General features: G+C 40.7%; 1 protein-coding gene across 1 annotated transcript; it reads left to right on the forward strand.

The window, feature by feature from the left end:
* The first annotated feature begins 1,191 nt into the window (after nucleotides 1-1,191).
* SEPHS1 (selenophosphate synthetase 1) lies at nucleotides 1,192-22,965 on the forward strand. Its single transcript, XM_010717360.3, has 8 exons — nucleotides 1,192-1,453; nucleotides 4,493-4,596; nucleotides 8,014-8,121; nucleotides 8,959-9,113; nucleotides 9,933-10,023; nucleotides 13,351-13,450; nucleotides 15,072-15,284; nucleotides 20,690-22,965. Exons 1-8 carry the CDS (start codon nucleotides 1,261-1,263, stop codon nucleotides 20,902-20,904), a joined length of 1,179 nt encoding a protein of 392 aa, XP_010715662.1. The 5' UTR covers nucleotides 1,192-1,260; the 3' UTR covers nucleotides 20,905-22,965.
* The last annotated feature ends 2,473 nt before the right edge of the window (nucleotides 22,966-25,438 follow it).

The following is a 25,438-nucleotide window of genomic DNA, read 5'->3' on the forward strand; positions in this document are numbered from 1 at the left end:
TTTTTATTGCAAGTGCTCAGTGCCTCATGCTGCTGCCTTCCAATTATGAGCTGAACTCATTGCTCTTCCAAGACACGTCCGGGTAACTGAGTTTGGATCCCAGCCGAGCCCAGGCTGTGGGATTTGTTGTAACGAAGCAACACGCCTCTCAAAGAAGGAGGGAAAACCCTGTGCAGGGCTCCATACCTAAAACTGACAAAATATATTCAGCAAAGTAGTAGACTTGAACGTATATATCCCTGATATAATCAGTAATAAATGGTGGATAGGGTGGACTGGTTACACAGCCGGCAGGTTTACTTCTTTCTTACTTTTAGTGCTGCTGAACTCACTGATACTGCTGTCAGTTTTTCCTTTTCAGCTTAAGCCCCAAACAGCACTATCATCTCTCTGAGATTCTGTCTCTCTTCCTCTTGCTGTTGTGAGGCAGGATCTTAGCTTTCTAGGAAACCACAGCATACAGGTTGCTTGTAGAGATTCTTGAAAGCTTTTTCTCCAGGGCAGATGGATGGTGTTGTATCCTATCCATTCCTGTTTAGAAGTCAGCCTTTCAGTTAGGCCTCTATTAGTTTTGGACTGTGTTGTATGTGAGTCAGAGTGGAAAAACGTTCTAAAATTAGATGTGCATTGTTAAGAATTTTATTAAATGAGTTGCATCATTTTTTTCTTTCTGCATTACCATTCTAATGGCCAATTCTCTGTGTGTTCTCAGTATCCTTGGATAACTAAGAAAGGGCTGGAGGGGCCGGGAATATTTCAGGTTCTTAAGTCTGTAGGCATGCTGAAAGGTAAACTGGATATCTGTAGGTAAAGCAGGCTGATTACATACAGCCTTTGTTCCTCTGCTACCTGTACCAACATAACATCAGGGCTGTTTTCCCCCAAGGAGAAAAGGTATGGAGTTTCAGCTTCTTACATCAGAACTGAAGCTGAGCCATTATTTGAAAAGTCTTTCTTATGTGATTAATACATAAATGGCTGAAAGTAGAGTCCTGCACTGGGTTGAGTGCAAATAGATGTCTCTGCTGAGCGTGTTGCAGTACGAGAGCCCATGTTTCCTTTTGGAAATTGACTCCAGTGCTCTGGGAACTGTCATTTCTTGCACTTCTCTCTTTTTAACTCGCTCTATGTGGAAAACCCGTTGTACTGCAGGCCTTAGAACTTTCTAATGTTCCCAATTTTTTCAATTAGACTGATCAGCAGGGAGACCAACGCCATTGTTCTGGGGAGGGAAAGGCCAGCACTCTGTGGGAGAGAACCATGTCTGTTCGAGAGACATTTAACCCAGAGAGCTACGAACTGGACAAGAGCTTCCGCTTGACCCGCTTCACGGAGCTGAAGGGCACAGGCTGCAAAGTGCCTCAGGATGTCTTACAGAAGCTGCTCGAATCTCTACAAGAAAACCATTTTCAGGAAGATGAACAGTTCCTGGGGGCAGTCATGCCCAGGCTGGGTAAGTAGTTGCTCCTCTCGTCGCGTGTGATCCTGTCTTGTTTTGTCTGCATAGATCTCATCTGCTATTTGTTTAATGTTTGAGAATTGTACGTTGCGTAATGCATGCTCATCGCCCAGAAATCTGAAGAGTTGTCTGGTAGGCATCGAGGACACGAGAACAGTATTGTTTAACGTCCTGTGGTGCACTCAACTATGAACAAAAAATGGTCAGGGATGGCCAGAGCAACAGGGACGTGCTTAGAAATTGGTCTCCTCCTCCCTCTTCCCAGTAGATGCTTTCCAAGCTGAAATAGTATCAGTTAACATCCAGAACATTAAAGTAGTACACTGTCCTCTTAAACCTGTGTGATGAATAGATCTTAGTTGACTTAAAGGTGAAGTTCCCTTCTCCCTTCCCCTCATTCCTGGGGCAGAGAACGTGAGGGACTGGGAGCGGATTGTTTCACAGCTGTGATTTTTTTCCTTTCAGTCCTCTCGTTGTACCCCACTCTTAACTTTTGCTCACCTGTAGAAGCTGCCTGGGAAGGGCTCTTTCCAAGATCTGTGTTCTTGCCAGCTTCACTTTCTCTTTGGTATTTGCACAATGATGCAAGCAATAAGGGAAAACAACCTGCACAAGCTACCTACGTGGGGAACAGGGCAAACGTAGGTATTTTGATACCAGCTACTGTACCTAATATTGATATAGAGAAATGAATGTATGTAACATGTTTGATGACATTTTATGTTCTGTTTGCCTGTTTACTCAGCCCTGTGTGGTTGATCTCCACTTCGCAATGCAGAATGGATTTTTTCATCAACTTAGGAATATCAGTGTAGTATTTATTCTGCAGTTATTTAATTATCAGTTTAGTATTCAACAGCATTATTTGAAATTATTTTAATATGGCTAATTACCTATTAGCAGAGTAACAGGTTGCAAGCCATTATTCCAGTATTGAATTCAACAAGAGATCAGTAAGGAGCCCTTACTTAGACAATAGCAATCTTTGTATGAAATACATAAGCAGTAATTGTGTGTCAAACTGGGATGGCACTACAATTTAATATTGCCTAATGAGGGGCACTTGTTGTTTGTTTTATTCCTAAATTGCTATTTATGTGTGTTTTCTCTAAATTAAATGTTACTCGCAGCAACATTTCATTTTGGCAAGTTTCTCATTTCAGTAATAGTTTGGTTTAATTTTGTAGCTTTTTTCCTTATAAGCTTACAGGCTGTTACCAGTAGTAGAGTTACTGATAGATTTTTCTTGTCCAGATGTATGGAAAGGTAAAAAGCAGACAAATGCCAGCAATACATACGTGTGCTATTGTGTAACAGGAAGTTTCTTAGTACTGGAAGGTGGAGAAAGCAGATGTCTTAAATATGTGCTTCCAGTGAGAGAATCTCTTTAAGAAGTTTGTCCTTAGATAAGTTAGGTGTTAATTGCCTCTAATGCCTTTTGCTTAAAAGGGATAGGCAGGTAACTTTACAGCCTCTGTGGTATGCACAGTTCTTTTGAGATACAGTCAAAAGGGAAATTACCTCTTACAGGCTAAGCATCCCTCACTTCTACAAGTGGTGTTACCCAGAGCAGTCTTACTTGTGCCTGTGAGTATATCCATGAGTAAGAAACTGCAGGTTTGGTAGGAATTCCCTGAGCTGTTGTAGACCTTCAGGTCACTGTTTTCAGTCATCTCTTTGAATAGTTGCTTATTTACGATCAGACCTCTTTGCTGTTTTTTTCTTTGTTTGGGTTTTCTTGCATGGAATGTAAATGTAGCCTCAGAAAGCCCGTGGTGCCTGAGTGTCAGAAACAGCACAGAGTCAGTCGTGCAATGTTATGGCGTGAATAGGTGAGCTGAGGGCTCTGTGTGTGAGCCAGCCCTCTTTAACTGTTTGTATGTGCCTCTCTGGAGAGGCTGAGCATCATGTATAGCAGCTTGCTGGCTTAAGCAGAGGATGAAGAGCCCTAAATGACTGTTTCTGGGTATCCCTTCTTTTCTGAGGCAAGACCTTGTGTCTCTGTAGCTCTCTGCCTCTGCAGCCTCTGCATTCTGCTCCATGTCCTCTGCAGGAGCTCAGATGACAGTGGCTGACTGTTCCTGGCAAGGACTGCCAAATGCTTGCTTGTAGCTCTTGGTAGGAGTGTGTTTTCCTGGAGGAAAGTTGCTGTGTGACATCTGCTCCCTGAAGAGTGCTTGTTTTGAGGAGCCCTGCCCTGTTGGGTATACAAAGCGGTGCCAGGCATCTTGCTGTCAGCCTAGGAAGGAGGTAGGCAACCTGCTGCTGCTTCAAGGCTGGAGATAATCAATGGGGGGCATGGGCAGCTAGTGTGCTTTACTTTGTGACCTGCCACTTTTGTACACGCTTCTGCATCACAGCAAATGCTTGGAGGTTTTAATATTGCTTATTCTGTTTGAATATCCACAGTTAGAGAAGGCTGCATTTGTGCTATTGCTGTTGTCCCAAGTGTTTCCCTGTCTGGCAGATGAGCTTGCTGCCTTTCATCCTCCCAGAAGTAAGGTGAGGGTATGCTGTTGCAGGGTCTCTCCAAGTGGGTGAATCCTCTTTGACCAAGGACCTTAGCTGTGATTTGTGGTGCTTTCTGTTTCACCTGAAGTGAGGTAGTGCTCTTTATGAGGGACTGTGCCCTTTTAAAACCATCACCAGGTTTTTGTTGAGTTAGGAGCGACAGGAAACCCTGTTTACTTTTGTCAACACTGATTTATGGAATTCCTCTTCACTTTTAACTTACATACAAGCACAGACATTCTTAAAAGGAGTGCACTTTACTGCAATAAACTGAAAAATGTTGTAGTTTCATTCTTGCTTTTAGTTATTTACACCTCTGCTCTGTTCTGGTCAGGAGTTCTCATTCTTTGCCTGTTCTTCCTCACCTGTGTAATGTGCTTTCCCAAGAAAGTGGTTTGTTGCCTTTACCCAGGCAGAACTGAGTGCTGTATTTCCCAACAGTGTTCTGAAGGTCTCTTGTAAGGACCAACAGACAACTGAGGATAAATTACTCACCTCAGTGATGGATTTCTCTCTTTGCAGGAATCGGGATGGACACGTGTGTTATTCCATTAAGACATGGAGGTTTGTCGTTGGTTCAGACAACAGATTATATTTATCCTATTGTGGATGATCCTTATATGATGGTAAGTTGACTAAATTGAATTGTTAGTTAAATATATTGTTGATTTGGTTTGATCTCACCAATCTGATGGCAATTTTGACCTTTTTTTCTAGATGTGCATCAGTAACTGTTTGATAACTGCATTCAGAGTCTTTCCAAATGCAAGTGAAAAGGGAAGGGCGATGTTTGATCCTGCAGTCCTTTCCATGGCAGCCATGAATGCTGCAGAACTCTTGTTGTAGATGAAAGCTGAATTTAAATTTTCCTCCATCTCTTCTGTGAGATTTGGCTTGAAAAAGCCCTAACGGGAAACTACAAAGCAGCAGACAGGAAGCTCCACTTAGGAGAACCATACAGTAGTTTGCCTTTTTTGAGGTTCTAAAATAACCAGGTGCCAAGTTACAACTGGAAAAGTCTAAATGACAGGAGTTGGTGATAGCATCTGGCGACTTCAGAGTGCTTTGTGAACTTTGGTTTTCCTACCTCAAGCATTGACTTGAACACCAGATAGTGAGAAAACAAGTGTATGTTTAAAAAGGCCCTAATAATGCTGTAAAGAGCTCTCCAACAAGTGGTCACTAAATGAAAGAGATGTGTCTCCTGTAATTGGAATTTGATTGTTTGCACTAGACAGTGCTTTTACTGCTGTTTATATGATTGCATGTTCTTTTGTTGTTTTGTTGGTTGTTCTTTGAGACCTGCTCACTAGGTTTGAACCATGCTGAGAAACTTTTCTCACCTTGTAACAAAAATTTGTAAGGCATAAGAAGGTTGTGGTGAATTGCATGGGTTGTTTTCTTCTGGGATACAGAGGGATTATTGAGGTGCTGCAGTAGAGAGACGTGGGTCTGTGTACAGATGAGGCTTAGGCCAATGTGATAGGAGTGGAATGTAAATTTGGCCTTAGTCCAGGTTCTGTGATTGCATGTTAGTCAGTCTGCACTGTGATCCACAGGCACCATCAGCTATAACCTTAGCATTTCCTAACTCTCAAGTCCTTCATTTTCTTGCTTTTCAATGTTAATTTCACTCCAATGGCTTTTTTCTTTTGTAGACCAATGTGATTTGAAGGAGAGGCAAATACAACTCTCCATAAAACCCTTAGACTCAGGAATCCTGGTTTGTGACCTGGCTTCATAATGCAGTGTGCTCTGGACATATCTGTGCTTTTCAGGACAGGCTGCTGCTGCCTTGCCAATTCCTACTTTCCTTCTTGCTAGCCTAGATCCTTCCTGACCCTTTTTCTTCAGCTCTGTTCTTGAGAACACCTCGTGTGTTATCTGAATTATCCCTAGAATATATGCCTGTATAATTTGTATCCATCATGGGGCTTTTCAGTTTACATGATTTGAGACTGGGGAAGTTGGAAACCAGGCTTTGTGGTATAAAGATTCTAAAGATTCCAATAGTAGATCTGGTACTGGCCTCTCTGTGGCACCGTGGAGAGGCCTTTTGGAATACAGGAGCAGGGAACTGGCTAGTCCTCTCTCTTACAGGGAACTTTCTGGTGCTCTTTTAAGAACCTTCACTGAACACTGAGGATGAGAGGCTGATATTCCATCTTTTGCATGTATAGTTTATACAATTACCAGTGGATTCTTGTGTTTCAATGAGTCATGTGCTTAGGTGATGTTTGGGACACAGCTAGGCTGACCCATCTGTGAATCCCATTACTTTTCTTGGCATTCAAACTTGGCATTCATAATTTAGTTCCCTCTGCAGCTTGGGACTTGTTGCTTGCACTCTCCAAGTTCATTCCCTTAATGGCATTGCCAACTGGCAAAAGCAGCACTGTGCTGACCTTGGACTACTAGAATAGAGAGCTGTTGTCACTGTGAGTTTAGGAACTTATCTGTCATTCCTTAAGAGGGTGTAAACCAGCAGTTGGTTTGATAAATACTGAAAATAGTGAGGGATGGTTGAATAGTCCCCTTCCAGAAAAGGAAAATGACAGGCTCTGGTATTCGTAAACATCCAGAAGCATAAAAGCAAATCGCCATCTAACTATGTGGTCCATTACTCATTCTTCTCTTCATAGTCTGAGATATAAATTAAAACCTATTCTGATTTCTAAATATATAAGGGAGTCCCTCGATGCCATTGGAAGCTCTTAAATTTATGAAAAGCTAAATGATATTCAATTGTGATTTGGAAATGTTATTTCATGTCATCAGAAAGTAAAGCAACTGCCTGCTAATACTAATTATTGCAAAGAACTCTGAATGTGTGATTAGATTTTAATGTCCTGGAGATGGTAGTAATGTGTTTAAATGTCTTCTTTTTCTCCCTCTGCCCCATAAATCTGTCTTCAACTAAAGCATATTTCTGTAGTCCAAACGGTGTTGAATAAGCAGATTGCTTTTATCATGATGACATCGCCTCTGAACTTTATGAAAAACACAGGTTTAAGATCATAGAAGCAGATGTCAAGTACAGTTTTGCAGCTGTTTTAAACAAAATGCATGGAGTCTTCCAGATTAACAAAACAGAATTTGTGTTTTAAAATCATTTCCCATCCCTAAAGACGTATCCTGTGTTGGAAAGTTACGTCTTCATCAGGACATTTGATGTCTCATTTTTAGTGGCTTTACACTCAAAAAAACCATTAATTTAGCAAAATTAGAGTAGTTAAGCTTGTGTTACCCAAGTGAAGCCTCCTCAGTCCTGTCAGTGTCAAGATTTATTAGAGCAACCTTTGACAGAAGACAAGGCCTCTTGAACAAAGTTTTGTTAGTGATGTGATGCTCACACGGAAGTTAATACAGATGTACTTGCTGCAGCAAAATTCAGCATTATCCTGTTGTTTGAAAAAGGGACAGAGGAGGGACATCTCTCACACCATACAAGTGATGTGGGACAGACAGATGCATCACCTCAGGTGTGCTTCTAAGTGGTGTCAGGCCACATATGGGAGACCTGAACGTGTGTGCCTTCTGCAGGCAGCTCATTAGTGACATCCTAACAGGAAAAGCACCTGAGAGGCAAGCTGTGTCCTCTGGAAGGAAGAGTGCTGTCCTGAAAACTGGAGAGTAAGCGTGGCTTCAGGGGCGGTGCAGGGGAACAAACAGCTTTCTCATCCAGGTCTCAGTCTCCTATTTACTCCAATCCAGAAGCAACTAATTTTCACTTCTCAGATTAGCTTCCTTGCAGCTGTAAATAAGTGCACCGTAACATTGGTGGATGTTATGAGAGCTCACTGGGATGAGTTCTCTCCTTACCTATCAAAGGAGCTGCCATCTGCATTTCTAGGTGGACACTTTGCATGTGATGGATCATGCCATGTCTATGGATGGATTTCAGGAGTTGAGCAACCTGTAGAATAAACAGCTGCCTGAATCAAAACTCATGCAAAAAAGTTTGGGTTTTTTTTTGTGGCAGGTGTTTGTCTGAACTTATGCAGATTTTTTTTCTCTTTCTTTCTTTCTTCTTTCTTTTTCAGGGACGGATAGCATGTGCCAATGTCTTAAGTGACCTTTATGCCATGGGGGTCACAGAATGCGACAACATGTTGATGCTCCTTGGAGTCAGCAATAAAATGACAGACAGGGTAAGATTTGGGGTACCCCCTTCTGAAGAAGGACCCAAACAACTATACATACTTAGAATGTATGCAGCTTTAGTGTTTTCTCCTCAAACTTTGAATTTTTAAAGAAGAGATGGCTCAATCAGTTCCTCAGTTCATAGAGCAAGTATTGCCTCATAAACTCTGAGATTATTTGCTAAAACTTCAATTTTCTGTGGCATCATAATCTGCTCCTGCTTTGGGATCCCCACAGAAATGGAGTTTCTGCTCCTGTTTACTGTGCTTTAAGGCAGGAATTGATTACCAATTGATGTACAAATTTGGATAGATACTTTTGGTTTCCTTCTACCAGCTTTGTAGCATCTCTTTGAAGCAGAAGAAACTGAACTAGGTTCTTTTAATTTTTTTTTTTCTTTTTGATGGAAGTTACCAGCATATTTGATTGTTTGCTCTAGCAAAAAAAGGATTGTTCATTCTTAGAAGAAACTAAGTTGAAATTTTACAGGGTTAGTGGAGGCCAAATGCAGCTTGATTTAACTTTGCCTTATTGCACTACACTGCTAGGCTGTACTTGATTACAATAGCAGAATAGTTGTTCTGAGTTTGCAGAACTCTCTGAATTCTCTACTTTTATAAGACCTTTTGGAGAATGTTTCTTCAGCGTTTTACAAGGAACTGTAAAACCATGGCTTTATGGGATAACGTGTGGTTTCTGCAGGCTGACTTCTTCCCAAGGCTGGCTTTTCTGTCATCAGCTTTTTGCCATGAGGGGATTTGACTTGAGTGATTAAAGCCATAGACCAGTCTTGAAATGACTAGCACTGCTGTGTATGGAACTCTGACTTCTGTTTTGATCTCTAGGAAAGAGACAAAGTGATGCCACTAATTATCCAGGGTTTCAAAGATGCAGCAGAAGAAGCAGGAACATCTGTTACTGGTGGCCAAACAGTGTTAAATCCCTGGATTGTTTTAGGAGGAGTGGCCACAACAGTCTGTCAGCCTAATGAATTTATAATGTAAGTTAAATCACTCAACAATCAGAGGCATTGGCCTGACGGGATACAGTGAAAATCCTTTAAATTCCATGTTGTGATCTGTCTCCTGATGAGTAAAGCAGTACCTTCTCCTGTTTGCATTTGTCCTTAGCACTGAACAGATGCCACATCTCTTCTGTCCTTTCTTTGCTTTTTTTTTTAAACAGCATGTGCTTTTCCTTTTCCCCTGGTATCTTTTGGTCTTGTTCTCCTTTTGACAGGACAGTTAAGCTTCTAACCTGTCCATGTTTTGAAGGCAGTTGTGGGATATAAATTTCTGTCAGAGTGTAAAATGCATGTATAAATACCTCCCAATTAACCTGCTAATCGCTGTAAGAACTGGAGAATTGCTGTGCTTACATCATTCTGGCTGATTAACAGTGGCTGGTCTTGAATGTCCCACTGTGGCATGCTGCATTGTACAGAGGAATTTATTTGTGAGCCTAGTGATGCTTATTTTATGTCCTGAGTAAGCAAAATAGTTTGGTTGTTTTTTTCCCTCCACTATTCTGTACTGTATCTTCAGTAAATTGAAAGAAAAAGTGTAATTTTGTGTTTGTCTGATTGCAAGTTTTGTTCTACTCCAAGAAAGAAGGATTAGTACTTTTAAGTAAGTTTGCAGTGTTTTTGCTCAGTGATACCCCTTGGCAATGAATCCCAAAGGGTAATTCAGCAATTAGTCTTTTTTTTTTTATCTGCACAATAAGATACATGGGTCTGTGAAAATCTAATTATCAGCACTTATTCCTAATAACATGTGACTCTCACTCTGTAATTAATATATGAATTCTTTGCTTTCAGGCCAGACAATGCAGTGCCAGGAGATGTGCTTGTATTAACTAAACCCTTGGGAACACAAGTGGCTGTAGCCGTCCACCAGTGGCTAGATATTGTGAGTACACTGCCAAAAACAAAATAGGCAGGAGGTAAAGGTGACCTTCCCCATTCCCTCAAAACCTCAGAATGAAAAACTGCAGCATATACTTTTCAGTATGAAGAGTGTATTGAGTGCTCAGCCAGGAATGATAGAAATTAATTCCTCTTCTTCCTCCTTGTTATGTCAGCCTTATCTTCTTACATGCAAGGCTCTTTTGGAACCAAGACAGCTTACCATTTTTAGTGAGTTTAGTGAGCCTATCTTAATTGGGTCTAATTCTTAGCTAGTTCTCAGGCATTGCTGTAACAAACAGAGTTGGTGACTAACAGTGCAACAGACTGGCACCCTGGCTGAAATTATGCCCTATTCCACATGCCCAAGTAGTTGGCAAAAGCTGGTTGATGTCAGTTAGGCCCTGTCTGGATTCATACTTTCTGCTTGTGTACCCGGAAATATCTCTACCTTTCACATGTGTTACCCTGTGCATTCACTAGGAATAATACTAGCTGCATTATGTATGCAGACATATTTCCATCTGTTACTTCAGGCAAAAATGTAACTATTGAACTGAAATGTGACTGCAAAATTGGCATCTGCTTATGTTGTCTGGCTCCCAGTGTATGTCTTCAGAATTATAGCTACTCAGTTTATGTTTTTGAAAGATGCATCTTTTCTGCTTTTGGGACTACTGAGCCAATAGACAGGCAGAGGAGTGAGCTGAAATTGATTTAGTCTGAATTTTAATTCCAAAGCTTGTGTTAGCAAAAGTGGAAGAGAACCAGCTTCAACCTTTGCTGGATTCTGAAGTGTGAACAACCAGATAAATAATGTTTCCCCTAAAATGGACAGGGTATGGCTCAGACTTTTTGGCCTCTGCAGAATCCTGCATTTTCCAGTCAGATACAAGGATCAAGACCTCAGATAATCTTGATAGGAAAATCAAATGAAGCAAGACGCATGTTTTATAGTGTGTCTTCTGGCCATAATCTCACTCCTTTACACATTTGTTATTTTACTGACAAACAGACTTGCAAATTAACAGCATTCTGAATTTCCACATATTTCAAGTACTTGTAATTTCCTCGAGTGTCAACCAAAAACACTTTCTGGTCTGAAAAATGGGGACAGAAGGAAATCAATTCTCTTCTTACAGTAAACAGCATATATCTTTGCTTGTGGTGAGAAATTTCTGAGTATCATGCTGCCCTTTCTTTAGCTTTGTCTTGTGAAAGAGTAAGGAAAACAGAACTAGACTTACCCATCTCAAAGCCACCTGTAAATCACGCTTCAGTATGGAGTTTGACTTTGTATTGAAAAGTATGTGGGAGAGGGTACACGGTACAGCAAGCTTCTGCCTAGGCCAGGGAGGAAGAGAAGGTGTGGAGGTACGTGACTGCAAAACAAGTTTGGAGAGGAAAAAATGAAAAAATACTCACAGAGCAGTAGTGAGTGAGTTCCTGGTGACTTGTTAAAGGATGATTTGTGGCAACAACCATGCAATAGCTGCTTTAATGAAAGCGTGATTCAAACAAGGACAAATTTTTTTCCTCTGTATTTGGTTACTGGCAGCGTTGCTGCAATCGAGGCTCAGATATGTTGCTGGCAACAGCTGTGGTGGGATGCAAAGGAAAGAAGCTGTAAAGAGGCTTCAGGGAGCTGGGCTCTGTAGGGGAACACAGTCAGAGATGTGCTGGAGGTGATGAAGCTGTGTGAATTTGGCTACCAAGATGCTCGTGTGCAGTGATTAGTCAGCAGCTGGGAACTGGCAACCCTTTGTCTCTTTTTCTTTTAGCTCATAAGCATGAAAGGCTTCCATGTGCCTTTCCAGGAAGGGTTCACTAGTTCCAGCTATGATAGATTTCTGAATGGGAAGGGTCTATCTAAACTTGCCATCTGAAGTTATGTGGGCAAACGGTCTGGCTTTGTTTCCTGTCTGCTAATCCCATTGTGCCAGTATTTGATGGTATGATATCACAGTGGGAGTCATTTGTGTCTAATTTGCAGCCTGCCTGTGTTTGTGGCCCTCCCAGCCTGTAGCCCTGCTTTCACCACATTTGTGATTGCCATTCTTACCTGTTCCCATTCCACAATCAGCCTCAAAAACATAATTTGAAAACTAATATAAAATGGCTGTTTGTGTTTTTCAGTCATAACAGAAGTAAGAATAACCTTAATCCTGTCCTATGTGTAATAGTAATGCTTTTCTTTCTTACTTGGTCAAACCAAGTTCAACTTAATTTCAGAAATCCTGATCTTACTTCTGTACTTCCTTGGTCTTAAAAAAAATAAAATAAAATGATTTGTTTTGGTTGACCAGCCTCTTTCCCTTCTTTCCATTTCTGGATTCCTTCTTACACCACTGGAAGTCAGTTCTCATTTGTTAAGGATAAGATCCTCTTTGACAAGCCTCTTTTGATGTCAGTGCAGCGTCATGCAACAATTCTCAGCAGTTTTTCACCTTTGGTTAAGTAAGAAATTTTTTATGTGTTTATGCTTTGCAGTAGCAGTGTAGGCTTTGTGGCTCTAAAAAAAAAAATCTTTCTTAGTTCAGTTCTCTGTAATTTTATTTGCAAAAAGAAGGAAATTAAACTAGTGTGCGGTGTTGATCTAAACAGTTAAATGGTGGCTTTGTTTCCTTCTGGATCTGGAGTTACATCAGCTTTGAACAAAACAATTGTTCTTTATAAGGTACCATTTCCTAAATTATCATGAGAGCCTTTTGGGATGAGAAGTGTTGCTTAGCATGTGATGAAGGCATGAATCCACGTGAGATTTGAGAAGGGGTGGAAGGATGTGTTGATATTAAATTGTAAATAGATTTTATGAAACTGTCTTAATCCTAATTCACTAGTGATTACATCCTACCACAGTATACATCTTTGAGAGCTAGACTTCTGAATATCAGTGGCCTTTCCTGATCAAAGGGTCCAAATGTGGAATGAAGAACTTTATATTTAAAAAACAAGCCAGAGATGAAGAATTTCAACATCCAGCAAAAAAAAAAAAGTTATTTTTATTTGGTTGCAGAGTTCAAGCCAGAAAGTTTTGTGCTGTGTTTGCATAGGGTAGGTTGTTCCACTACTCCACTCTGCAAGTGAGAGCAATGTTTCAGGTGCTTTGGTGCTTCATAGACCTTGAGATGAACTTCACATGGGTACAAGCAGGGTAAAGTACATACAGGAGGCTTCAGCACCTCCAAGTAAAACACTGTATTATTCATAAGCTGAAGGTTAAAAAAAAAAAACAAAGTGCGTTTCGGATTAGAACTTTCAGTGATAAGAATGTGTTTTAAAATAGATAGACAAAAACCTAAGAAAATTGTTTCACTCTTTCATCCATTAGCCAGAAAAATGGAACAAAATCAAACTAGTGGTAACACAGGAAGATGTAGAACTAGCATACCAGGAAGCAATGATGAATATGGCAAGGCTGAATCGAACAGGTAAGAAGAAATGTGTCTGTTGTGGAAGGGGGAAGGACTGTGGTGGGATTTTTTATTTTTATTTTTATTTTTTTTTCCAGTTCCATACTTCATTTCATTTCATTGCCATGGGGAAATGTGACACAACTGCGTTATCCCTGCCTTCTGCCACATCTTTCTGCTGCTCAGTGTTTGTGAAGCACGCAAATTAAAATCAAACGCCCTCTTTTAATTATACAGCAAAATCACAAATGCTGCTGGAGATGATTATGACTCATATGAGTGCTGTGGGTAACATCGGAGTGAATTAGTATTTTTTTTTTCTTTTTTTTAGGGAAATACATTGGATTTGTTCATTTGTATTTTTTGTGTCTGGAGAACTCAGGAGGACCAGACTGGTTTAAAATAAATGGGAATGGAATAAGAAAAGGAAAATTAATTTTTGTATGCTTCAGTTTAATTTTTTTAGATTATGACCTCTGCCATATTATGTGTTTCCCAAAGTATAGAATATGTAGCACCTTTTTTTTCTTTTAATTTTGGTAGGAGTAATATTTTACCATAGAAATTCTAAAGCAAGATTTCCCTTTGTTTCAAAATATCTTCAGATGAGCCAAGAACAAAATTAGATGTTTCCTTCTCAGTTGAACGAATGGAGATAGTTAAATTTATCTTCTATTCATTCAGATTTCATTTGGTATTTTTTTACATCATCCCACTGTTTTTCATTCTTTCACAAAATCTTCCAGGATAAATAAATGACCAGGATTGTCTTATGGAAGATAACTCAGTCCTGCTCCTGTATTGAGATGCAGCAAAGACAGGCAAAACATTCCTAGTTTTGTTTTTCTCCCCTCGCCTCTGTCAGGCCCTTTTAGCAATGCTCAGATATTCAGAACTGGAAGTATTGTCCTGCAGGCAGAGGTGCCTTGCTGGTACCCAGGGCTCCTTATAGTCGCAAACTCCCAAGAATGTCACCACTGCATTGGTGGGGGAGTGGGGACTTAGGGCTGCCTGTGTCTGTCCATCCACCAGCTCTCCTTCCTTCCCTTGTGACCTGTAGGATTTGTTGTTTAGTTCCTCAGCTAAGTGTCCAGAACTTTAAGTTCTGGTCTAAATTTTTTTTTTTTTTCTTCCCCTGGTCTGTCATGGAATGCAGATGTGGGAAAACTGATACAGGATGAACCTTGTCCTTGCCCTTAGGGCAAAGCTGAACTCAGAACCTCTCATCCTCAACTTGGGGAAGTTTGAAAGTGGAACAAACCCCTTTATCATGGACTGCTAATATAAACTTGTAGTGCACGTCTAATAGGGCGTGCTCATAAATATAACTGCATTATTCGATTTTCAGCATCACTTAATATCTTAAATACAAATTGAATTTTCTTAAAGGCTGCATGTGGTTTTGGTGAAATTCCAGTTCCTTTCAGAAATAGTTTTGGGGTGGGCTTTTTGGGTTGTTTGTTTGTTTGTTGTTGTTTTTTGGGGAGGGGAGGACCTACATAGTTTATTTCAACAGCAAGCAGAACTGATTCAAATTAAAGGTATACATTCAAACTGCATAACGTTGTTGAAACGTTGCTTTCCTCGATACTTTTTTCCTGATTTTTTTTTTTTAATTGTTTTTCTCCCTCTTTTGAAGCTGCTGGACTTATGCACACTTTCAATGCACATGCAGCTACGGACATCACAGGATTTGGAATCCTGGGACATGCACAAAACCTTGCCAAGCAGCAGCGAAATGAGGTGTCCTTTGTTATTCATAATCTTCCTGTTCTTGCTAAGATGGCTGCTGTCAGTAAGGCTTGTGGCAATATGTTTGGCCTTATGCATGGGACTTGTCCAGAGACTTCAGGTAGGTGACACTTACACCATCCTTTTTCTTCCTTTTAAATCCATGTTAGAATATGAGAACGTTTTAAATGTATAAATGCTGCACTTTGCATTCAGATTCATGGTTGGACTTTTAGTCAAGTTAAAGAGCATTAGCCATAGAACTGTTCACAATCAGGTTCTTCAGCCAAATTTCCAAACTCCTGTCCTGTTCCTATGAAACACCATTACAGAAACCATTACTGTGTTTGGCATCTGGAACATTCTACAGTTGAAAGTCAGTGATGGTTCTGAATTCTTTTGCTACCTATTTTTCTCATAATTATTAGCTCCAGAACGGTGAATACTCGAGCGTCTCAGCACAGCTGCCATGGTGTTCTCAAAAGGCCAAGCCACATGCAATAGGTTTCCTCATCAAATGAGTTGTATTTTTGTTTCTCATTATGAATGTGTGCAGTTGAGTGCTGAGTGGACCAGTCTCAGAGGCTGAGGGAGGCCTCCTCTGTCCATGATCATCAGGAATACAGATGTTTTTCCCTTAAGCTTAGGAAACCTGATGTTAGGGACTGTAAGCAGAAGCAAGAAAGGAATGTAGCCTCTGAGTCATTCAGTTTTGGGGCTTTCTGTTTAATAAAGCTGCCACTTGGCAGTGACAGTGAATAGAGACTAAATGAGAATCAGGCTGTGGATGTCAAGTTTGTTTCAGATGAACATTTAAAGTCTTGAGGTGATGAAAAACTTCTGATGCTGTGGTTTGAACGCTGTCTTAATAAGTGTAGGCCACTCTGCCTACTGGAATAATCACTATCTTCTGCTGAAAGTATTTCATTTTCCCCTCAAATCTTCTGTTCCATTTTGTTTTTCTTCTTCAATGTCATTTGTTCACTTTGGGAAATGAAGAAGATACAGTAACAAATCTGTCTTTTCTCTTATCTCCTTTCCCCACCCTCTTCCTGCTCTCCAAAAGTATTATCCAAGTTCTCTGCAGTACACAACAGAGGGGGCCCCTTGAAGCAAAACAGTCTGAAGATCTGGAAAGAAGCATCACAGTGAGAGCCATAAACTTTTCCCCTAGTGAATACATGACTTACCATGATCTGCGGAATTGTTCCTTAGCCATCTGTGTTTATAACAGATGCTCTGTCCTACAGAGGGTGTGTGGCTCAGATGATGTGTAATAGGATATGGGACGTGAACCCTTTGAAGAGTTCAAATCCAGCTTCAGTCAGCTGAGGCCAGAAATATCTGATGACTGTTTGGCAAGCTGTAAATACAGTACTGTAAATACAGTTGGTACCACCAGACAGGTTCTTACTACCTACCAGTCCATGTAACTAGTGTGCAGGTAATGCTGCTGCTTGCCCTGAATACAGGACATTTGTTATCAGTTACACAGAGGCTAAAAAATAGCTTAGGCACAGAAGTGGAAAGCCAAGATGCTCTTTTGGCTAAGTGGCAGTTGGCACGGAATGGTTTAGCTGCAAACTGAGTGCCTGAATCTTAAGATCGGTGACTCGTTTTGCACCCTGGGGACAAGGCTGTCATTTCACTAAAAGAGTGTAAAAACAATGCAGATGTACGCAGTGCTGCAAGAATACTTGGAAGGGGAAAACAGCCAACTTCCAAATCCTTCTTGGGAATGAGAGCAAGAGGTGCCTCTGAAACTGTGAACTGGCTTACCTTTCAACAGAGATAGATGGTGATGAATAAAACAGCGAGACGCATCTGGTTATTTGTGAGCATTGGGCACCTCGAAAAATGTATATTGATTTCTTCATAGCCCTGTGTTCCTACATTAAAAATTACTGTGGGGATTTCTTACAGGGCAATGTCAGCCAAATAAGAGCTGAATGTGATAGCTGAAGCCTGGAGGCTATACAGCATACATTGGCTTTGTGCTTAACACTGGATGATCCGACACGTTTACATACTCTGTGTCCCAGGGTTGGTGTTCATGGAGGCAAGTGTGTGCTCTGTTGAATCTGTATGTCCAGTTGGGAGGATGCCTTTTAGGGGGGCTGTTTCATGTTGAAGTATATAATGTACATTTTTGCTCTCTTGTCTTAAACTTCCAGAAATGCTGTAGCTTTTTCATTTGTGAACAGATGTTTTTCAGTAGAGTGGGCAGGCAATGAGAAATGTACTGGAAAACAATTTGAACGGATTTTAAGACTTGTTTTTTTCCCAGTGCACATTTGCTGGGCACCTGTTGACAAAAGTCAGCGTTGGAAAGATCTCATGTCATCAGTTCCATTCTCCAGGAACTGCTGTTTATGATGTGCTTTCTGAAAATTCCAGTTTTACATGATTTTGTGCTCTCTTTTAGGTAACTCCTTGTAATGGTTAAAGTTGCAGTCAGGTGGTTATTTTAAAGAACCTCATTCTGTTTATCAGACTGACTGCTCGCAGAAATAAGTTAGAAAAACATTCTGCATGGGATACTCTTGCATGTGTGTATTTTTGCCAGTCCTGTTCTGCTGCTGGAGCTGGTATTAGGTGTCAGACAGCTTTGTTAGTGTAGTAGAGGTATCTCAACAATGCAGTCTTTCCATGCATGTTGTGAACATAAATGGATAGAAAAGGGCTGTCACGATGAGAGAGCTGTTAACAGAAGCAAGGAAACTTTGATTTTGATTTATGAACTCTTTATAAATCATCTCTTAGTTGCAGGACTTTGTCTAGTCTGTCCTTTTTTTTCTGTAGATCATTCCCTGATTGCAGTACAACAGTTTAAAAATAGCAATATTCAAAACTTACCAAAAACCCTTACGCTTTTAGAAGGATAATCCAGAACAGGTAGCAAATATCTGCATCCTTTCCATCTCCAAAAAGAAGCATCCAGTGAACTCTCAAAAACCACTGCAGCCATTTGTTCTTTTAGTCTGCAGCCCGTTTGCTTTGTCTTCAGGAGTGGTGAATGCAGACCTCTGAAACTTGGCACAACCTGAAATGCTGCGTGCTTCAGTGCAGAGTGGCACTTCTGCTTCATTTTCCGCAGCTGTGTTGCAGCAACTTAAACTCCTGGTGTCTGTGACGTTGCACTGGTGAAGACTTTGTAGTTGTGTATAGGACAAAAAGCACTCAAAGCAGCTGGCAGCACAAGTCATGTAGTGGAAGTTCTTAGAACTTACCTAAAGGGTAATAGGGACTGGTCAGCCTGCCAGAGAAGTAATTACGATTGCCACAGACTAGAGTCCTACTGCTGATAGGTTCATAGCCTTCGTTAAGGGTTATAGATCAAAGTGTGAGGGATAGCCAGTAGGTGGGAGGTATCTGTTTCAGCTGGAAACTGGAATTAGGTATATTTTTCTATTCTTGTAAAGAACATTAACAGGGTGGCCATACAAGTGATACAAAGTTGCAGGAAGGCTGCATGGGAAAAAGATAACAAAGATTATTCTCATGCTCTTTCTTGCTGTACTTCCACTCCTCCATTCTGACTGATTAGCACTCTGCTTATAAACTCTTAGAAACTTACAAATCTCTTCCCTGATTTACCTGCAGCAAAAGTTGGCAGAAGTCACTCTTCAACTTGATTTAGAGCCTGTCATGGGAATGGCACATAATTTCTTTGCAATTGATTTGTCTGTTACCTCTGGAGTAATGCTATGGTGTTTCTGCTTTTTGCTGTTAACTGAATGTTAAGTTCAGAAATCCCTGTGAGAGAGGTAGGTGTTCTCCATGGCACCCTCACTTGCTTCATACAGAACCAAAAGAATAACTTTGATATGTCCACATATCCTTACAAATTTTCTTGTTCAGTAGTTGCTGCTTCCCCATAGCTTGGAAAAACAAATGTAGAGGTGCCCCAGGTTCTAAGATGCTGTCCAAGAGCCACTGAGCCACAAGACTGCAGGGGAGGAGGTGGTGGCACCAAGCCCAGAGTGGCTGGCTCAGCATATGGCATTTTGTGCCTAGGGTTGGCTCAGAGCGTGCTGGCACAATTTGTGCTGCTGATCTGCTGCCCTTCACCAGGACAAAGCTGTCAAATAGCTCACAGGCACTCTGCTGATATCACTGTTTTTAAGAATGTTTTCTAGCATGTGCCCAAATTCCTGCTTGGGGAAATCCAAACTATTGACTGTATTCTCCAAACATCTTCCAGTGGGGGATACTCAGATGTTCCTTACAAGAGGCTGCTGTCTCTTTGAATACAGCACTTTACAGATGTTGGCTCCATCAATTGCCTGTAGCACGTGACACTGGGAGGTTTAACTAGGCACCTGTAGATGAATTTGCTGCTCTGTGTTGCAATTCTTCACAAATTTGTAATGCAGCATGAGTGGCAAGAAAGGTAAGCAATACAGAAATATGCAACTTTTTGTAGTAGAAGATGACACCAAAATATTTAATGACTTGATCAGTGCTCTCTGCAAATCTGTGCTAGAGCTGACAACAAAACTCATTGTAGTATTTGTTGCGGGACAAGGGGAAATGGTTTTAAGTTGAAGGAGGGAAGATTTAGATTGGATGTCAGGGGGAAGTTCTCTAGTGTGAGAGTGGTGAGGTGCTGGAACAGCTGCCCAGAGAGGTTGTGGACGCCCCGTCCCTGGAGGTGTTCAAGGCCAGGCTGGATGGGGCCCTGGGCAGCCTGGTCTGGTATTAAATGGGGAGGTTGGTGGTCCTGCCTGTGGCAGGGGGGTTGGAGATTCATGGTCCTTGAGGTCCCTTCCAACCCTGGCCATTCTGTGATTCCATGATACTTGCAGAATCATCAGTGCTTTGGGAATTTTAGAATGCAGAAGTTCTTTGATTTACTAACTTAATAGCAACTTTTCTAACCAACTGTTGTGCTACTTCTGAGAAGCATTTATAAATAGATATTTTTCTGTTGTCTTTGTAAGAAAAGATTTTATGGGAAAGGCTAAAAAAGGTTAAATGGGAACTCTCTAACCATGGGGTCAAAGAGACTGACTGTCAAAAGGAGCTCTGGATCAAGCCTGGGTTTGATTTTCTGCCTTTTACATTCTCTTGTAACAGTTTCTATTTTGATGAATGATGTCATCAAAGGCAATAAGATTACTTGCAGAATCAGCTGCTGCCAGTATGTGGTTATAGGTATCTGAACATGACCTTTATCCAGAACACTTCTGTGTGTACTTCTTGTAGAGGCACTTTGCAGTCCTCTGTTAGAAGTTTACAATGCTGGTGTTGTTTTTGATGTCATTTGCTGGCGACAGTGTGATGTCCTTTTGCCAGCATCTTTTATGTGTATTTGGATTTACGTACACGCCAAACACTGAACTCAGGAACAAACTTCTTCCTGTGAAGCACAAGCTCACAGACTTCCACTGTGTCCTTCCTTGGAGTCCTGCAGTTCGACAGAACCCATGAAGTCACCGAGTGCTTGTCTGAATAGGAATTTGTAGATGAAGATTGAAATTCTTTGCAAACAGACGTTAAAGGCGCTGCTTTTTTTCTTTGCAGGAGGTCTCCTTATCTGTTTACCACGAGAACAGGCAGCACGTTTCTGTGCCGAGATCAAGTCTCCAAAATACGGCGAAGGTCACCAAGCATGGATTATTGGCATTGTAGAGAAGGGCAACCGCACGGCCAGAATCATAGACAAACCACGAATCATTGAAGTTGCACCACAGGTGGCCACTCAGAACGTGAACCCGACGCCTGGTGCCACCTCTTAATAGAGATGAAATAGCTGTTTGTTTTTAAATAGATCTATTCCTTTATCATCCTACAACTTAAAGAACTGTAAAAAAGAAAAGAAAATTTGTTGTGTCTGCACATCTGGTGGCCTTAGGTCAGTTTATGAGTGGATACAATTAATGAAATAAAATCCATTGCCTTTTTTTCCTGTTACATTAACTGAAGATGCACCTAATCTTGAGGCAGCTTCTGAGTTGAGAATTATATTGTTATCCAATACTGTTGATTCATTTTGAATCTTTAGACACTTATCTCTTGCCGCATAGGCTCTTTTTAAAGGTGCTTTCACGTAGCACAGACATTACCAGTAGTAGTGTCAAATAGCATTGTGTCCTTTCATTATGTGTATATTTATCATAAGTCTAATTTGGATGCCTTGAGTGATATTCCAGAAAGGCAATAAATTTGATAAGCGACACAGTGGGTATATCCAGTAGTAAGAGGGTTGCATGACTACATTCAATCTTTGATTTTTATTTTTATTTTGTAAGGTTTAGTCTTACCAAGAGCATCTATGACCCTGGACATTGCTTGGTGTAGTGCACTCTGTTGAAACGAGCAAGTGCTGACTTTGCATGGAAATAGCTTCAGAGTCGAAGGAGTCATTTTTAATTTCATTATTTGTAGACCTGACAACATTTATTGTATTATCAATGATTTTTCTTTATTGATGGTAAGGAAAAAAATCATTTTTTTGCAATGTGATTGGATGTGCTATAGTGCAACAAAGGTTTTGCAGACCAAAAGGAGGTTACTGTATAATATTCATTTACAATTCACTATATAAATAACTTCACAAATAATTTTTAAATATAATCAAGCTAAAATAAACCTCTGTTCTGTGGATGGTAGTGTTTAATACATTTTATATTTTGTATAGTGATTACAGCCTTTTGTGTTTCTTTAAAATCAGCAGCTGTTTAGTATAATTCTTAGTATTATTTTGTTCTTTGCTCAAATACATTTTTGTGCACGCTTTTGTGATCTGTGTTTAAAATCTACATTGCCAACATTGCAGCTTGAACTTTAGCTTGTTATTCAAAATAAATATTTAATTTTTTTTATTGCTCTTGTATAAAAGCATGAACTCTTTTGATTCCTGCCTGAATTACAAAGTGGAAAGAGGAGAAGTTCTCCTTATTATTTTTTTATTTTATTGCAAGTGTAGTGATATCAATTGTTGCTATTACTCCTTTGGTTGATTCTGCAAGCTGTGATGTCCCATGGTAATCTAGAATATCTCCTGCATGTCAGGACTGGGGACAGATAGGTTATCTCCAAATCTGTTTTCCACTTCATTTTGTTTATTTCGGTTGTCAGCACAGAATATGCAATGATTTTGGATCGTTTCCTCTCTATCCTCTGCAAGTCTTCTGGCTGTACCTCTTCCAACCTAAGCAAGAGTTTGTGAGCAGCCCTGTGAATCAAAGGAGTGCTGAAGCCATCCTTCCTCTGAGGGTTTGTTGAGCTGCCTGGTTGTAGCACATTCACTGCTAACTCTGCTCTGCCAACCCACAGGAGCCAAGGCATGCCATGCAATTCTTCAGCATAATGGAACTGAGTGCGTTTCATGGAATCAGCTCTTTTACAAAGTCTCCCAGGTTGTGGAATTAGCTCCTTGATATTCAGACCAGGAAGAAGAAAACAGTTGATAATCAATACCACTACCAGCAAGAACAGCAAGGGCTTCTGTCTATGAAAAATGACTCACTGCAGGTGAATCTGTCTGGTGCATCAAGCAAGGCTTACATTTTCAGTCTTGGTCCTGGTGACACCTGGGGCAAAACATGGCTCATCTTTTTTCATTCAGTAGCATTCTCAACAGGCACCTTGTAACGAGTTAGAATTTTTTTTTTTCCTTTGTGAGTAACGTGAAACAATTAGAACATCACTCTTCCTGGAAAATAGGTCTGTAAGTTTTATGTTCACAACCCAGTCTCAAAGCAGTCACTGAATTTTTGACTTTGCTGCTCTGGAAAGATAACTCTGAAGAGTTTTCACAGCAGTTCTGAACACCAAAATAAAGCATCAAAACTGGTTATCTATGCAAAAAAAGTCATTATTTATTTTTTTTATCCCCTTGCAGTTTTATGAAGTTCTATATTCTGATACAAAGTCATGTAGTTGGGCTTCTGTTCTTTGTGGTCAAAGAAGGTTACTGTGGATTACTTCATAAGATTTAAAGAAAAAAAGATAAACGTGTACAGAGCGGTCAGTGCTGTGTGAAAGCATTTGTTACGAAGGTTGGCTGTGTTTTAAACAGGTGCTAGATATGTACTGGGCAGGAAAATGTACTGGTTTTCAGATAACTGCTTTTCAGTTGTTATGTTGATAAGTTGCCATCAGTCAGGTGTGAAACCAACTCTTCTTTTTCTAAATATGCTCTGAAAGGCTTTGAAGCTTATCTGCAGGGGTGAGGGTGTGTGGAGGAGGGCTGCTTCACGAGCAAGGTAAGTGAACATTCACATCAATCGAGTCCTTGTGTTACTAAAACCTTTTCAGGGCAAATTTTTTTTTATTTTTTTATTTTTTTTTATTTTTTTTTTGTCCTGGATGTTCTGAGAAAACTTCACATTGCAGCTGCTGTGAGCAAAAGCATTTCCAGGTGAAATGCCAGCCAAAGCCTCTCTTGTTTTCTGATGGCAGGAATTTGCATACTAAAGTGCTTCCTGGCTCCAGGCAGCTGAGATGTGGTGTTATCTCTGGTCAGAGCTGGTATGAGTATTTCTGAACGTGCCACTCAATTCAGAGTGAATGATAATGTTTTCTAAGTCTGCTGTTATCATCGCTGTATCAGATAAGGGCTGCTGTGATTTGTGTAAGAACTTTCATTTGCTAAATAAAAGACTGTAGGTCAGGCCTGAGCTATAGGGTGATGAATAGTACTGCATATGAAGAGGGCTAGCAAGTTCAAGGCTTTAAACAATCTAGCACTTTGATACCTTTCTAAATAGAGTTTTTTGAGGTTCTGGCATCAAAAAGACATGAGAAATAGAACTCTGCTTAGCTTTGTGCAGTCACAGAAATGTAATGTGCTTTCATTTATGTACACAGGTATCTGCACACACCAACTTCCATAACAGTCTTGATGAGGAGTTGTAAAACTCCATCGAAGTTGTGAGAGCAGGAGAGAGTGAAAAGGAAGAATTTTAATAACTGGAAATCTCACCAGTCTGAACAATACCATTGATAAGCAGCGTGTTTTCATAGAGAGGTAGCATCTGTTAGAATCTCTGTCTAATATGCTGGTTTCCTCGGCTTTTCCATTTTCTCCTGCATATGGGGAAAATAACATTCTGAAATTATCTGTCATGGCATATAAATTTGGTAATTTTTTTTTAAGGTATTCTTTTTGAACTGAAGTTCTGCTAGCAATTGAGGACTGACCAACTGTTTTCTGCCTGGGAGATGTGAAAGTTACTTTGAATGGGTGCCCACCCACAGCGCATAACCCGGGGCCAGCTGTAATCCTCGGTGTGTTTCTCACGCTTAAGCTGAGCTGCAGTGCCTCGGTGTGTGGGTAGGGGTTGCCCTAAGCTTGAAGTTTCAGCTGGAGCCAGGATATGAAGGCAGGCTGTTGCCTTCTGCAGAAGGCAGTGTTGTTTCTTTCGGTTGCCTAAGATGTGTTGAAGCTAATGCTGACTTTTCAGCCTGTGCTGTTTTGTGCTTTTGTTTGCCGTGTTGACATACTTTTAAGATACGAGAACGCTGTTGCCCTAATCTCCAACCTTGAAAGAGGGAGATATGGTAACAACAGGAAAGCAATCCTGATATTTCTAAGGTAAAAATTTGTCTTCAGACACGCATTCTTTATTAAAAGGAATTTGGTATGGAACAGGTGTCTTGCAGTCTCCTGGCCCAAAGGAAGGACAGCCCCGAGGTCACCCTATGTTGCTCAGGCCTGTGTGCAGTGCAGTATCTCCAATCGTGGTCATTTCTCATTCTCTCCATACCCCCTATTCCAGTGTGTGACCATTCCCATTCTGCACAGCTTTCTCCTCACATCTAGCAGGAATTTTCTTTGCTGTGATTTGTGCCTATTGTCTCTTAGTTTTACTGCAAATCTTCAGAAGTGTTTGGCTTTCTTCTCTCTATCCCCTACTAACTACCTGCAGACAACTGTAGGATCTCTCTGCAGCCTTCTCTTCGTCCAGGTGAACTATTTTCTCAGCTTTTCCTTGTGCACCATATACATAAGCCCCATCCTTTTGATGGACTTATGTCCATCCCTCCACTGGACTTGATTCACTATGCTTTCCCTGTACTAGGGAGCACAGAACTAGACACAGTGACGATGCAATCTTGCAGGTGCCTACTGGAAGGAAGGACTTGCCTCCTTTGGTCCTCTGGCTGTACTCTGCTAATGCAGTTGGCTCTTTCCAACCCCATGGCAGTGGTGTTGGACTAGATGATCTTTAAAAATGGTTTCCAAACAATTCAGTAATTGCAGGTTACACTGCTTGCTCGTATTTAGCTCATCTACTGAGACTTCTGTAAGCTGCTGTGTAGCCA

This window comes from Meleagris gallopavo, chromosome 1, assembly GCF_000146605.3.
Source record: "Meleagris gallopavo isolate NT-WF06-2002-E0010 breed Aviagen turkey brand Nicholas breeding stock chromosome 1, Turkey_5.1, whole genome shotgun sequence".
Taxonomy (NCBI): Eukaryota; Metazoa; Chordata; class Aves; order Galliformes; family Phasianidae; genus Meleagris; species Meleagris gallopavo.